Source organism: Trachypithecus francoisi, unplaced genomic scaffold, assembly GCF_009764315.1.
Source record: "Trachypithecus francoisi isolate TF-2019V2 unplaced genomic scaffold, Tfra_2.0 Lachesis_group2, whole genome shotgun sequence".
Taxonomy (NCBI): domain Eukaryota; kingdom Metazoa; phylum Chordata; class Mammalia; order Primates; family Cercopithecidae; genus Trachypithecus; species Trachypithecus francoisi.
In genome coordinates this window covers 96,773,453-96,789,145 of record NW_022681465.1, presented here as the reverse complement: position 1 = coordinate 96,789,145, position 15,693 = coordinate 96,773,453, and the positions used below count along the sequence as shown (strand labels likewise).

At 37.2% G+C, this 15,693-nt stretch overlaps 1 protein-coding gene across 1 annotated transcript in view; it reads right to left on the bottom strand.

The window, feature by feature from the left end:
* CWC27 (CWC27 spliceosome associated cyclophilin) overlaps positions 1–15,693 on the bottom strand; it is a 261,663-nt gene that overhangs the window by 26,997 nt on the left and 218,973 nt on the right. Inside the window, exon 13 of the mRNA XM_033179684.1 lies at positions 11,977–12,080. Within this exon, the coding sequence (XP_033035575.1) occupies positions 11,977–12,080 (104 nt within the window). The remainder of the gene's footprint in view (positions 1–11,976; positions 12,081–15,693) is intronic.

The following is a 15,693-nucleotide window of genomic DNA, read 5'->3' as shown; positions in this document are numbered from 1 at the left end:
TTATGCAGAAATCTTACAAGAGGAAAAGCAGAACAGTGCATATGTGAGACTCTCCAAAGGGGTTTGGAAAAATGGTAGTATTGATAAACAACTGTGAGAAGCTGTGGCCCCAAGAGAATGGGATAAAACCCTGCTGCTTTTCCCCCTTTCTTTTCTACCCCAGCATGGCTCTGAATGAGGGCACAGTTGCAAAAAGTGCAGGGTAGAACAGTGTAACTAAAGATCCAACACTCTGGCTGGAGGAAGAAAGGGGGAGGCCCACAATAGTAGAAGGTATTGAGGAGACTGTAAAGGGAAAAGGAACCCCATAAAGTCAGTGCATGTGTCGATCCAATGCTAAATTGCATATCAAAGACTCTGAGAACTTAAATAAAAGATAGTCTAGGCTGGGCATGGTGGCTCATGCCTGTAATCCCAGCACTTTGGGGGGGATGAGGAGGGGGATCACCTGAGGTCGGGAGTTCGAGACCAGCCTGACCAACATGGAGAAACCCCATCTCTACTAAAAAATACAAAATTAGCCGTGCGTGGTGGCGCATGCCTGTAATCCCAGCTACTCAGGAGGCTGAGGCAGGAGAATTGCTTGAACCTGGGAGGTGGAGGTTGCAGTGAGCCAAGATTGCACCATTGCACTACAACCTGGGCAATAAGAGCAAAACTCTATCTCAAAAAAAAAATAAAATAAAAAATAAAAAGGTCTAACAGCCAGGTCCCAGACAGGACAGTGGGTGGCATATACATGGGACAGATACAAATAGTAATGCAAAGGCATTGAGAACAAGACTAAGATTGAAACTAAATCCCATAGAAGGGTAATCAGAACTTGTGTCCTGAGCCCAAATGGCTTGTCTGCTATATAACATAACATTTTTCATAGGATTTAAATCCTATGAATATAAATCATAGGATTTAACCCAGAGACTCATAATATTTAAAATGTTCAGGATACAATAAAAAAATTACTTGGCATAAGAGAATCATAAAAATCTTAACTTGCATGGGAAAAGACAATCAACAGATACTAATACTGAGATGACAGGCACTGGAATTATTTGACAGAGACTTTTAAACAGTTATTGTAAAAAAGCTGAAAGAAGAGCAAACACTGTTGAAATAAATGAGAAGATAGAAAGCTTCAACATAAAAATAAATACAAATAAAAGTTTTAGAACTGAAAAATACAACAATCAAAATTTAAAACCCACTGCAAGGGCTCAGTAGCAGAATGGAGGTGACAGAGAACAGCAAAGGTCTAAAATTCATGTCACTAGAGTCCTAGAATAGAGAAGAAGGAGTGTGTTGAGGATAAAATAATTTAAGAAATAATGTCTAAAAACTTCCCAAATTTAGTGAAAGACACAAACCTACAGATTCAAGATGCATAGCCAACATCACACATAGTAAACCCAAAGGAATTGATACCTACTCATGCAAATCAAATTAGCAAGAACAAAAGATGAAACAATTGTAGAGAAAAATAATGATTATTTATAAGGAAACAACAATTTGAATGAGTGAAGATTTTCCAAAAGAAACCATGCAGAACAGAATTTGGTGGAACAAACATCTTTAAAGTGATGAAAGAAATGAACTGTTGACCCATAATTCTATATTCAGTGAAAATATCCCTCAGAAATGCAGGTTAAATAATGACACTCTAAAATGAAGGAAAACTAAAATAATCTGTGACCAGCAGATCTGCTCTAAAATCATTATTCAAGGAAGTTCTTTAGCTAGAAGAGAAATAATACCAGAAGGAAACCTGACATATGAATAAAGAAAGAGTAACATGAATGGTAAATACCTGGGTAAATATAACAGAGTCTTCTCTTGTTGAATTCCTTAAAATGTGTTTGACAGCTGAGAGCAAAAATTATTTTTTTTTTTTTTTTTTTTTTTTTTTTTTTTGAGGCGGAGTCTCGCTCTGTCGCCCGGATTGGAGTGCAATGGCCGGATCTCAGCTCACTGCAAGCTCCACCTCCCGGGTTTACGCCATTCTCCTGCCTCAGCCTCCCGAGGAGCTGGGACTACAGGCGCCCGCCACCTTGCCCGGCTAGTTTTTGTATTTTTTTTAGTAGAGACGGGGTTTCACCGTGTTAGCCAGGATGGTCTCGATCTCCTGACCTCATGATCCACCCGTCTCGGCCTCCCAAAGTGCTGGGATTACAGGCTTGAGCCACCGCGCCCGGCCGAGAGCAAAAATTATTAACATTTTCCTAAGGGGATTCTCAATGTATGAAGATGTGATACATAAATTGGCTAGAATACAAAGGGAAGAGGTAAAGGGACCTACATACATATAAGAATTCTATATTCCTATTGAAGTAATAAAATATTAACTCTAAATAAACTATGAAAAGTTAAAAAAGTATATTGCAATTCCTATATCAATCAGTGAAACAAAACACTATTCAAAGAGATACTGTCAAAAACACAATAGATAAATTAAATGGAAATGCTAAAAATTGCTCAAATAATCCAAAAGAATGCCAAAAAGAGGAAACTGAAGAATAAAAAACAAAGGGAGGGCACTTCTGGTTTCACCTCTAACATGTAAAGAGCTTGAAAGTCATCAGTTCATCCTTGCAACAAGAAAAAAGCTAAATAAACTGGAAAAAAATGATTTTTGTTTAGATGCATTAGAGGGTTGAGGTCACAGGGTAAAGTGCCACCTCCAAATCTGGAAATACAGGCAACTATAGAGAATCTTTTTCCAGATCAGCTTACCTGGAACAAATGCTACTGGAGCCATCAACTGGTAGGAACGCTTAAGTGGTAATTTTGATGAATTGCAGGAAGCTGTGTGTGGATTAGCATGAGAGTAAGAAACTCCTGGGGGCCCAGTCTGAGGGGGCTCTGATAAAACAAAAGCACCAGGTCTAGATGGGTTCATTGATGAATTTAACTGAACATTTAAGAAAGAAATTATACCAGTTCTTTGCAATCTCTTCTAGAAGACAGAAGCAGAGGGAACACTTTCTAACTTACTCTATGAAGCCAGCATTATCCTAATACAAAAACCAAAAACAAAGGGATTAGAAGAAGAGAAAGCCACAAACCGGTATCTTTTAAGAGCATAGATGCAAATATCCTCAACAAAATATCAGAAAATCGAACCCAACAATGTATAAAAAGAATTATATACCATGACCAAGTGGGATTTATCCCAGGTACACAACAAAGCTGGTTCAACACACTGGTAAGGATGTGGAGTGATAGAAGTTCTTATTTGTTGCTGGTGGGAATGTAAAATGGTAGAGGCACTTTGGAAGACAGGCAGTTTCTTACAAAACTAAATGTATCCTTACAATCCAGTATTTGCTTTTTGATATCTACTCAAATGAGCTGAAAACTTATGTTCATACAAAAACCTTTATACATATGTTTACTGTAGCTTTATTCATAATTGCGCTAACTTGGAAACAACAAAGACACCCTTCAGTAGGTGAATGGATAAACTGTGGTACACACATACAATGGAATGTTATTCAGTGCTAAGAAGGAATGAGCTATCCAGCCACGAAAAGACATGGAGAAATCTTAAATGCTTATTATTAAGTGAAAGAGACCAATTTGAAAAGGCTACATACTATATGGTTCCAACTATATGACATTCTGGAAAAGGCAAAACTATGGGTACAGAAAAATAGGATTTAGTGGGAAGAGAGGAATAAATAGGTGGAGTATAAAGGATTTTTAGGGCAGTGAAACTACACTGATACTATAATTGTAGACATGTGTCACTACACTGCACATTTGTAAAAACCCACAGAACATATGACACCAAGAGTGAACCCTAATATAAACTATGGGATTTGGGTGATGATGTGTGAATGCAGGTTCACTGATTATAACAAATATACCAGTCTGATGGGAGAGGTTGATAATGGGGATGGCTATGTGTGTGTGTGTGTATGGGCAGAGGGTATATGGGAACTCTGCTTTCGCTCTATTTTGCTGTGAACCTAAAACTGCTCTAAAAAAATAAAGTATATTTTTAAAAAAACCTAAAATGGAAATCTCAATTTGGATGGTTTCACTGGCAAATTCTATCAAGTACTTAAAGAATAACACCAATTCTAAATAATCTTTTTTTCCCCCAAAATAGAAGCACAGGAAACATTTCCCAGCTCATTTTTAAAAGCCCAGCATTATTCTGATGCCTAAATAAGACAAAAATAGCAGAAGAAAGCTACAGACCACTATCCCTAATGAACACAGGCACAAACATCCACAAGAAAATATTGAATCCAACAAGTTGAATCCAATAATGTATAAAAAAGAATAATATACCACAACCAAGTGGGGTTTATTATAGGAATCCAAGGCTAGTTTAAGATTAAAAAAAGAAAATCAACCAATGTAATCTGCCCTATTAACAATCAAAGAAAAACCACATGATCATATCAGTTAGTATAGAAAAATGTTGGACAAAATTCAACATCGTTCATGTTAAAAACTCTCAGAAAACTAGAAGTAGAAGGGAACTTTCTCGAACTGACTGTTTTAGTCCATTCTCACACTGCTATGAAGAAATATCCTAGACTGGGCAATTTATAAAGGAAAGACATTTAATTGACTCACAGTTCCACATGGCTGGGGAGGCCTCAGGAAACTTACAATCATGTTGAAAGGGGAAGCAAACACGTCCTTTATGTAGTGGCAGGAGAGAGAAATGCAAGCAGAAGAAATGCCAGCCACTTATAAAACCATCAGATCTTGTGAGACTCATTATCACGAGAACAGCATGGGGGAACCATCCCAATGATGCAATCACCTCCACCTGGTCCTGCCCTTGATTTTGGGCCTATTATGAACCAGGCACTGGATACAGTACTATAAGGACCAAAAAGCAGATAAATTATTTAACTTCACTGTGCCTCAGTTCTTTCATGGGTAAATAAAGATAATTAATACCTATCCCATAGAGTCAAGTGCATGTGAAGCACTTAGAATCAGTAGGACATTATTTTGTGAATTGAAGAGGCTAGGCACAAATATAAGAATGAAGAAAACTAAAGGCCGGGCGTGGTAGCTCATGCCTGTAATCCCAGCAGTTTGGGAGGCTGAGTCGGGGAGATCACCTGAGGTCAGGAGTTCGAGACCAGTCTGACCAACATGGTGAAACCCTATCTCTACTAAAAATACAAAAAATTAGCCGCGCATGGTGCATGCCTATGGTCCCAACTACTCGGGAGGCTGAGACACAAGAATCACTTGAACCTGGGAGGCGCAGATCGCAGTGAACCAAGATCTCGTCAGTGGACTCCAGCCTGGGCAACAAAAGCAAAACTCTGTCTCAACAACAACAACAACAACAACAACAACAACAACAAAAAAAAAAAGGAAAAGAGCATATTTAAATACTACTTTGTGTGAGAAAAAATTTAGAAAAGTAAACAAGCACATAAAACCAAATGCCATGTCACAGACCACTTCAAAACAGTTAAAGGCCAGAAAAGGGTTGATGGGGAAACGGGACTCTGTTGTAGCAGGCCTAGGCCGGTGACAATGGGCACATTTATTTCAGAAAGTACCACATTGCTTCTACTTGAGAACAAGGATCACACACTGGGACCTGGAAAAAAGCTTCCTAGGACCTACAGATGGGGTCATAATCTGTGATTGAAAAAGGACCATCATTACATACTCAATGACCAGAGATGACTTGTCCCAATGGTTCTCAAAGTGTGACTCAGGGATCCCTGTGCGCCTGCAAGGTCAAATTTATTTTTGTATGAATACTAAGACACTTGTTTGTCTATTTCATTCTTATCCCCTCATGAGTGCACAGTGGAATTTTTCAGAGAATACATGAAGTGTGAGATAAAACAGAGTAAAGCAGATATGCTCCTATCATGCCAGATTTCAGAGATTTACCAAAAAAATGGAAAACAATGCCAGTCATATCACTAAATTTTTTGTTTTGCAGGCATAATTTTTTTTTATAAAAGTATGTTGTTTATAACATATTACTAATAGATATATTCCATATAAACAAAAGCTCTTTGGAGTTCTCAGGAATTGTTAAGATTGTAAAGCAGTGGCCCCCAACCTTTTTTGGCACCAGGACCCAGTTTCGTGGAAGACAGTTTTTCCATGAATGGGGGTGAGGGAGTATTGATTTCGGGATGAAACTGTTCTGTTTCAGACCATCAGGCATTAGAGTCTCATAATGAGCATGCAACCAAATCCCTTGCAGGTGTAGTTCACAACAGGGTTTGCGCTCCTATGAGAATCTAATGCTGCCATTGATATGACCTTGGTGAAGCTCAGGCAGTAATGCTCACTTGCCTGCCACTTACTGCCTGCTGGGCGGCTCAGTTCCTAACAGGCCATGGACCAGTACCAGTTTGCAGACTAGGGGTCAGGGACCCCTGGTGTAAAGGGCCCAGAGACCAATAATTTGAGCTCCACTGCCTAATATTAAAGGGTGAAGTTGGCTAAGTTCATTTAGCCAACTTGAGCCTTTATTATTTTCACAGTCTCCACCCTTATTGCTGTATTTGCGTTCATCTATGCTAACCTGTGCTTGGCAATGTCCTGTTTGAATGAAGTGGAAAATAACTGAAATATTCTACCAACACTTTGGGAGGCCGAAGCGGGAAGATCATTTGAGGCCAGGAGTTCGAGATCAGCCTGGGCAAAATAGTGAGACACTATCTTAAAAAAAAAAAAAAAAGCCAAGTGTGGTGGTGTATGCCTGTGGTCTTACCTACTTGGGAGGCTGAGGTGGAGGATCACTTTAGCCTGGAACCTTGAGGCTGGAGTGAGCCTTGACTGAACCAGTGCACTCCAGCCTGGGCAACAGAGTGAGACTCTGTCTCAAAAAACCAAAAATTCTTTTGCTGTCATTGCACCCTTCATTCAATACATGACTAAACTATACACAAATTACAGTATGTATTACATATAAAAGGTGTTGAAAGCTTTGCTAGTATAAGCAATGAGATGAAGCTATGTTCTTTCATGGTATCTTATAATGAGGTCTGACTGGGTCTAAAAGTCAATGATCTCTTTTTTACATCTGTATTATTAAGATTTCACTGTTTTGGATACAGACAGCTGGTACTTGTTGCTTCTGCACTGTGCTAACTCCAAAGGGAAGCTTTAAAACTTCTTTAAGCCAAATCTTGGTTTTCAGAACTTCAGTCTCTAGCAGATACAAACTGTCTGACTGATGGCTAAAATTGATTTTTAACACTAGCCAAAGTGCAATAATAAAACTGAAAAAAAAAAAATCCATATCCAGAAGTTTTAACCCATAGGGTTATCTTGGAGAATTTTTCAGAACCAAGAACAAGACTATTTGGAGATAAGGCTCCCAAGAAGAGGAACTACATTGAAACTTGTATAGTTTTATGAAAAACAGAAGCAAACCACACTGTGTTTTTATTTTTTTAAAAATTTAAGAAGGCAAAGCATTTCTTCTAAAACGTTAATGTCTTTCACTAAGCTCTTTAAGGAATCTTAACTAATTCTTGAGATTCTAATAGCCCTAAGACAAGTCTTAAATTATATTTACTTCAGGGTACAAATTAGAATGATATTTTGTGAAAGCCATTTGAAAATATTTAGCAGAAGTCAACATGTATACTCACTGAGAAGCAATTTCAGTTTTAGAAATTTATCCTAAGAAAATGGCAATGACATAGAAACAAGGATGTTACAGCATTGTTTATATATCCAACAACATGGTCAAGTAAATTTGTGGTTCACCATATAATGGAATATGACGGTCATAATACAAAAGATAAAAATTACATCATAAAATTATATATGATAAGGAGAAGTAGTCACTGCATATTGCTGAGGGAAAAAAGCAAGTTATAAAGCTTGCTATATGTACTATACGATCTCATTTCTGTTTAAAATATGTATGTGCATAGAAATACCTGGACAGACACAAATTAATATGTATAAAAATATACTTTTACATATTTGGTATAAATAGCATAAATACATACATTGATATGTATAAATTAACAGTATTTATCTTTGAGTTTGGGATCATAGGTAATTTTCATTTACCTTTTTTGAGCATGTTTGCATTCTGATTTTTCCACAGTGAACATCCTTCATCTTTTTTTTTTTTTTGAGATGGAGTCTTGGTCTGCAAACCAGGCTGGAGTGCAGTGGCACAATCTTGGCTCACTGCAACCACCATCTCTCGGGTTCAAGTGATTCTTGTGCCTCAGTCTCCTGAGTAGCTGGGACTACAAGCACGCGTCACCATGCCCGGCAAATTTTTGTATTTTTAGTAGTTTTTGCAATGTTTTTGCAAGTAGGTTTTGAAATGTTGGCCAGGCTGGTCTCAAACTCTTGACCTCAGGTGATCCACTTGCCTTGGCCTCCCAAAGTGCTGGGATTACAAGCGTGAGCCACCATGCCTGGCCACAGTGAACATCTTTTAATTATATAATAATCAGTAAAATATTTACTTGAGGCAACCATGCAATTGTTGGTATTTTTCAAATTTTTATAATGTGTGTACTATGGAAGAAAGTGACGGAGGGGACAGAAAGAAGAAGAGAAAGAGGGAAGAAGGCAGACAGACCATTATATTGTTTATTATTTTGTCTTGTATATGTGCTATAATGTTTTAAGTTAATCTCAGATTTAACAATCTGGAAATAAATTTTCAATGAAACATAGTAGTGAAGAGTTAATGCCCATAAGATTGAAGCCATTCACATAGATTGAATTTTTCTCCTCTCCTTAGAAATGCCAATTTTGTTGTGTAAGGAGCAGGTGGCTATCTTTCTCGAAACTTTTTTGGGAGCTCACCAAGCTTCATCTAACCAAACCCAATCTGGCATATGGACTTCATCCATATGGTCATATGAATCCCTGGGCAAGTTCCTCCTGCCATGTGTCTAATCGGTTTCATAAAATCCATGCTCGAAGAAGGGTTCCATAGCTACATGAGTCTGTGATACTGTGGGACTAAGGAATGTAGTGACAAAGAGACCACTCTGCCTGCTAAACTGGAATCTAGTACCATCACTATTACCAAATATTGGCAGTACATATCTGAACAAAGGAGGAATCCTAGTAATTCTGAGTGAAAAATTTCTATCATGCATTTCAGTGTAGATCTACTAATAACACTTCTTTAAATGCCTTGTTAGACAGTGAAATCTGGGAATAATTTTCAAACACCATATGCACTGTTTACAATAGAATCATATTTCTTTTCTTTCTCTCCCTCTCCTACTTTTTTTTTTTTTTTTGCATAAAAAGTATAATGCTGCTGAATGGTACCCAAATGTCTGTTGTATACCATGCCAATACAGCAGCTCAGCCAAAAATGCGAATAGAATAGTTTGCCAAGTAAAAGAAAACATAACAAATTGGTAATGGTTTCTATCTTGACAGAAAATGAAAATGATCCCTCAATGTGTGGCCACTCATGCGGACACATAAAAATGTCTTAGAAGCAATCATTTTACCTCAGATAACAGACCCTGACAGTGTAGTACAGTACACTGGCTGACTTTCACTTCTCAGAAAAGCGGCAATCGTGACCTACAAAATAGTCTGGGAACCATGTAATTTATGCATAACACACATGCACATGCTATGCACTCATAATATTTGTTATAAATCATTCTGAATATAAGACTCCTTTCCTGAGAAGAATATACTTTATGAGAGAGGATCTAAATCACTAGAGGCTTGAGAAAGCTAAACTGAACAGAAATGATGTTGTTGCTAATCAGGTTACAAAATCCAAAGGTCTAAATTGCAATAAAACGGCATTACATAAGGGTCCTATATATGCTATCTGATTCTGCATAGTGCCTTGAACATGAAAGGTATTTTTGTTAGATGTTAGATAAAACAAATACCAAAAAAATTCTGGAGGTGCATAGTGTACAGCTCTGCCATTCTGCTTAGGAAACTGTAATTGAAAGCAGAAATGAACCTCCTGAAGACCTGCTAATGGTTCCTTTAACTTGTTCCCCATCTCTTCACCATTTATTTTCTCCCAATGGAGAATTAGCCAACATCATTGACCAGTGATTTTTTTCCCCATGTCCAGTGAAGTTTCCCCATTTTAAACTTTCTAATGAGAATGTTAGACAGAAAATTGATTGTATAATCAAATAACATGAAAAACAGGAATGGCACTTTTAAAAATACATCATTGGTATCTGAAGCTAATGAGGAATTCAAAATGAGAGAATACTGAACCAAGGGGCTAGGAAGAACCTTGAGAAGTTAAATGGTCTTGCCAAGTTGAAAGTAAATTTGAATCCTGTGGCTTATGAGTTTCAAATGAATCTTCTGGGGTTTGAATTTGTTGGTGACTTTCCTGTTCAATAAAAAAGGACTTAAATGGCTTATAAAAAGTTTAAAAAAACTTATTGGGCATCAAACTGCTCTTACAAAACACCATCTTGATGAGTTAAGTGTAAATGAATCAGAAACACATGGGTCATATTTCCTTTAAAAATGCATATGGATTCAAAAATAAAGGGAAGAGGACTTGGCAAAACATTTTTTGTGTGGTGGCTGAACCCAAAACACTTGAAAGAGATTTTGAGACATTCAAGGAATCTCCTTACCCCACACCCCCCCCCAAAAAAACAAGAACCCAAAACAAAACTAAACTAAACCTGTCCAGTCATATAAAACAAAAAGTTCTACACAATGTGCATTTATCTCCATGGGTCAATCAACATCCACTGAGCCTTTGCCTTTGGCACCAAACTATGGAAGAAGACAGCTTCTGCCTTCAAGCAACTTTGAATTTTGGTATAAACAAATCTATATAAGTAATAGAAACCTATTAAAAGATATCCAGGATCTTACAAAAACTGGCATGGTAACCCGCATCATATGAAAACTATAAATTAATTGAGAAATAGACAAGTGCTTTCAGGGTCCTAGGTTAGATAGGATTCATTCCATTCAAATCATCATGCCCTCAGCCCTTTTGATTAAAGTTATATACAGTTGCAGAGTCTTACGTGTTTGAATGTTTTCTTAATTTAAGTGTTTTTATGTCTTTTTAAATGTGTGTTCCAGCCCTCCTTCCTCCACCCTCTAGATTTGTGAGTGCTCAACAAATCTTGCTGACTGGTTTCCTGGAGGATGGGAATGTTGAACGGAGTTTTGAAACAGGAGAGATGCTGTTTGGCAGAGAGAACTGAGGCTATGATTCTGGGTTGGGGTAATGGCACATGTGATGGTTCAGAGGCTCCAGAGGGTGAGTCATGTGTAGGGGGTGATACATTGGCTTGCTTGCAGCAATGTGGCTGAGCCAGGGTGTAGTGGGAGGTGGAGGCAGTTAGGTGTGGGGAGGCCTAATACACTGCATGTGAAGTCAACTTGAGGACAGAGGGGTGTGATAAAGAAAAACACAATTTTTATTCCCTTTTTTTTTGTTTTTTGCCAGTATAGGATAAAGTTCTAAGCAAAGGACATGTACATGTCATTACTTTATTTCTTATCAGTGTCTTAAAAAGCTGAAAAATATCCAAAGATAAAAATAAAATTAACTTGTATGAGTTGCTAGGATCCTGTAGATCATAACTTTGAAGAGGAAGTTAGTAGGATTATGAAATAGATTACTGAGTCCTAAAATGTTTGTGGGAAAATGTAAGAAATTATTGATTTATTATCTTCTAAGGTTGTTTTTGAGTTGTTTAATGTGAGTCTCATCTTTTCCACAATATTAGAAAGTTACTTAGAGCTGGGATAGTGTCATATATTTGTTGTGCATTTTTTTACTGGCTAGCCCAATGCTGGACACATCAAGTGCTCAATAAACGCTTGTTTCTTCAGTGCTTGGTGCGTTTATTTATGTTACTTTATATTGAACTGAAATAAAGTCAAAAGTTGCCAAGGTCCTATAATGGTGATAGTAAAGTCTGAAAACAAAAGGATGATATAGTGGAAATGTACCAGTAGGGTCTCTGCTCTGAGCCTACTTGTTCGTGGTTAATATACAAAAATCAAAGCCCTTACCATCCTTCATCATCTTCTACTTCTGCTTCAGGAATGTCATTTTCAGGCGTTTCAGCAATTGCTTGAGTAAGTTTAGATTTAAACTGGTTCAGCAGTGCAAGGGTCTGAAATAACAATTAGACTGCTAAGTTTTCTGATAAAGATAAATATAATTTTAAAAGAGATGCTTAAGTTTGTTAGAAAAGGAAATATCCTACTTGGATGTAAAACAAAATGCTTGATTTTGAACAAAAAGAACAAAACTACCTTTAGGCTGCAATAGTGACATTAATAAACCTTGACATTAATAAACCTTGATAGTTTGGATTTGCACTCACATTTCCCCTCAGAGGTAGGTGACTATTTTCTGATTTGGGAAACAAAAGTTTGCTTATGTAGAAGACAGAAGACCCAACTTTTAAAAATACATATTTGGCCTGGTGCATTGGTTCATGTCCCAGCACTCTGGGAGGCCAAAGTGGGAGGATCTTTTGAGCCCAAGAGTTCAAGACCTCAAGACCAGTAGGGGTAATGTAGTGAAACTCCATCACTACAAAATGAAAAGAAAAAAAGTCAGATGTGGTGGTGTGCATCTGTAGTCCCAGTTACTCTGAAGCCTGAGGCAGGAGGATCCCTTGAGCCTAGGAGTTTCAGGCTGTAGTGACCTATGATTGTGCCACTGCACTCCAGTGTGGGTAACAGAGTAAGACTCTGTCTCTAAATAAATACATAAAATAAAATAAAATAAAATAAAATAAAACATTTATGCTCATTTATATAAATGAGTGTATATATATAGTGTCTATAAGAAAGAAAGGTAATTCATTAAGTTATGTGAAATCAAAAATAAAAAAAACAAATAGTATTGTTTATTTGACAAATTTCCAAAAATATAAAAATATCGATATTGAGAAGGTAGAATGAACATATTAACTGTTGGAAAATGGGTAAATTGGAATATCTTTAGAAAGCTGTTGATATGTATTGGAAACTTTAAGATGATCATTCCCCTTGACTGAGTAATTCCAATCCTGGGATGATAGAAAAATAATGTGAAACAGAGAAAATGGCTTAAGCACAAGATGTGCACTGCAGCATTATTCATACAAATGGAAAAATGAAAACCTATTAAATGTCTATCAATAAGAAACAAGATAAATTTAGTAGAAAGCAATAAATACGCTATTTAAAAATTTTATTTTTATTTCTTATTTTTATTTTTTTGAGACAGAGTCTTGCTGTGAGGCCCAGGCTGGAGTACAATGGTGCGATCTTGGCTCACTGCAACCTCCGTCGCCCAGGTTCAAGCCATTCTCCTGCCCCAGACTCCTGAGTAGCTGGGACTACAGGCACTTGCCACCATGCCCAGCTAATTTTTTGTATTTTTAGTAGAGATGTGGTTTCATCATATTGGCCAGGCTGGTCTCCAACTCCTGACCTCAAGTGATCCACACGCCTCAGCCTCCCAAAGTGTTGCGATTTCAAGTGTGAGCCACCGTGCCCGGCCTAAATATGCTACTGTTATTAAAAATTATAAATATGCTATTGTTATTAAAAATTATATACATGAAACATTGCATTCTATTGTTAAGTGAAAGATGAACACAAATATTGTGTTGAGTATATTTTTTTAAAAAATGTGTGTGCAAAGGGGGAACATTACTGTGAATTCTTGTTTGCCTCCTATGTGCTCCATGAGCAAGAAGAAGCAAGTGGCTATACATTTGTAATCACACTATCTCCTGGATCTTAACAGTCTACTCCAGAATTTGAGCAGACAACAGAAGCTAGAAAAAGGTTTTTCTACTTGACAGATTTACAGAGTACATCATTGTGAAATGGATAAAATACTACCTGTCCGAGAAATCAAGGGCCTAATCAAGATTTTGGTATGTTGAATTCAATATAGAAATCCTCACATTTTGTAAGGAAAAAGATGTGTGACAGTTCAACATGTGAATAACCGGTATATTAAAGAGTCACAATATATTCCTAAGCTCCAGAATTTATCTAGAGAGTATCAATAAGATCACAGTTCATGAAAAAGTTAAGTAGGTCTGGGCAGTCTAGAACCCAAGCTTAATAAAGACAAATGGTGCCAAAATAACTGCAAGAAAAAGGTGGTTGGTTACTGCTTAAAAAAATGATGGTAAAAAGCATCTTCTACTTTTCTGCAAAATTTAATGCCCACATAGACAACAGCTAAAAATACATACATTATCATAGTTACTGAATGAGATGAGTTTTGGGGAAAATTTGTAAGTTCCTATAGAATATCATTATAGGCATTCTGAGGGCTGCCGAGTATGTTAGCATTTAGATATTTTATATGTTTTTAGAGATTATAGAATTAAGCTCTTCAAACAATGTTAACAGATAAAGCATCCCTTGTTTTTAAAACTTATTCATTAAAAATACTCCATTGTTTACTCTTATTGTATTTGCTTATTAATAAGAAAACAGATTATTGTAAAAATATTGAAAAATAGAAGTAAAATAACTATTATCCCACCACTCAGAATAACCACTGTTAACATTTTGGTAAATATACTTCAAGGTAGTATGTGTGTGTATGTGTATGTGTTTATATATCTGTATCTATATCTACTATTGCATAAATATATCTCTCCATATGCCTATCTCCATATCTATCTATTTAATCTATATGATATGGTATGGCTGTGTCGCCACCCAAATCTCAATTTGAATTGTATCTCCCAGAATTCCCATGTGTTATGGGAGGGACCCAGTGGGAGGTAACTGAATCATGGGGGCCTGTCTTTCCCATGCTATTCTAGTGATAGTGAATAAGTCTCACAATATCTGATGGGTTTATAAGGGGTTTCCACCTTTTCTTCTTCCTCATTCTCTCTTGCCACTGCCATGTAAAAACTGCCTTTCACGCTCTGCCATGATTGTGAGACCTCCTCAGCCAGGTGGAACTGTAAGTCATTTAAACCTCCTTTTCTTCCCAGTTTTGGTTATGTCTTTATCAGCAGTGTGAAAATGGACTAATACACCATAGCTTAAAAGTAAACGCTATCTTTTTTTTTTTTAAAGAGAGAGAGTCTCACTCTGTCACCCAGGCTGGAGTGCAGTGATGCAATCGTGGCTCACTAGAGCGTCAACCTACTGGGCTCAAGCAATCCTCCTGCCTCAGCCTCCCAAGTAGCTGGGACCACAGATGCACACCACCATGCCCAATTATGATTTTTTTTTTTTCTGTAGAGATGGGGGTCTCCCTAGGTTGCCTAGGCTGGTCTCAAACTCCTGGGCTCAAGGGATCCTCTCATCTTGGCCTCCCAAAGTCCTGGGATTACAAGAGTGAGTCACTATGCCTGGCCCTTACTAATTTTTAATGATGGACGTTTGCATACTTGGAAATATCTTTTTTAAAAGCACAGAGAAAAATGAAAACAAAAAAGACTTCTAAGTGGAATGAAATTTTAAAACTTCCTAGAAAATTATACTAGACCTGGATCTTTCTCCCTGAGTTACAAGTGGCAAGGCAGTTTGTTTTTAGAGCCAATTATTGAGCTACTGGCATTTGCTCAAAGAGGGGAGACTGTGGCAAACAAAAAACATCCTCTTGGCTATTTTTAGCTTCTTCTATATTTAAGATTAGACTTTCTCCTGCTGTATTACAAAGGCAAGAGAAGATACTGGGCAGAAAAAAAATCACAAAAATAATGGGACACATTTGTTATAGTGTGAAGAAGACAGGATTTGCATGGAGGC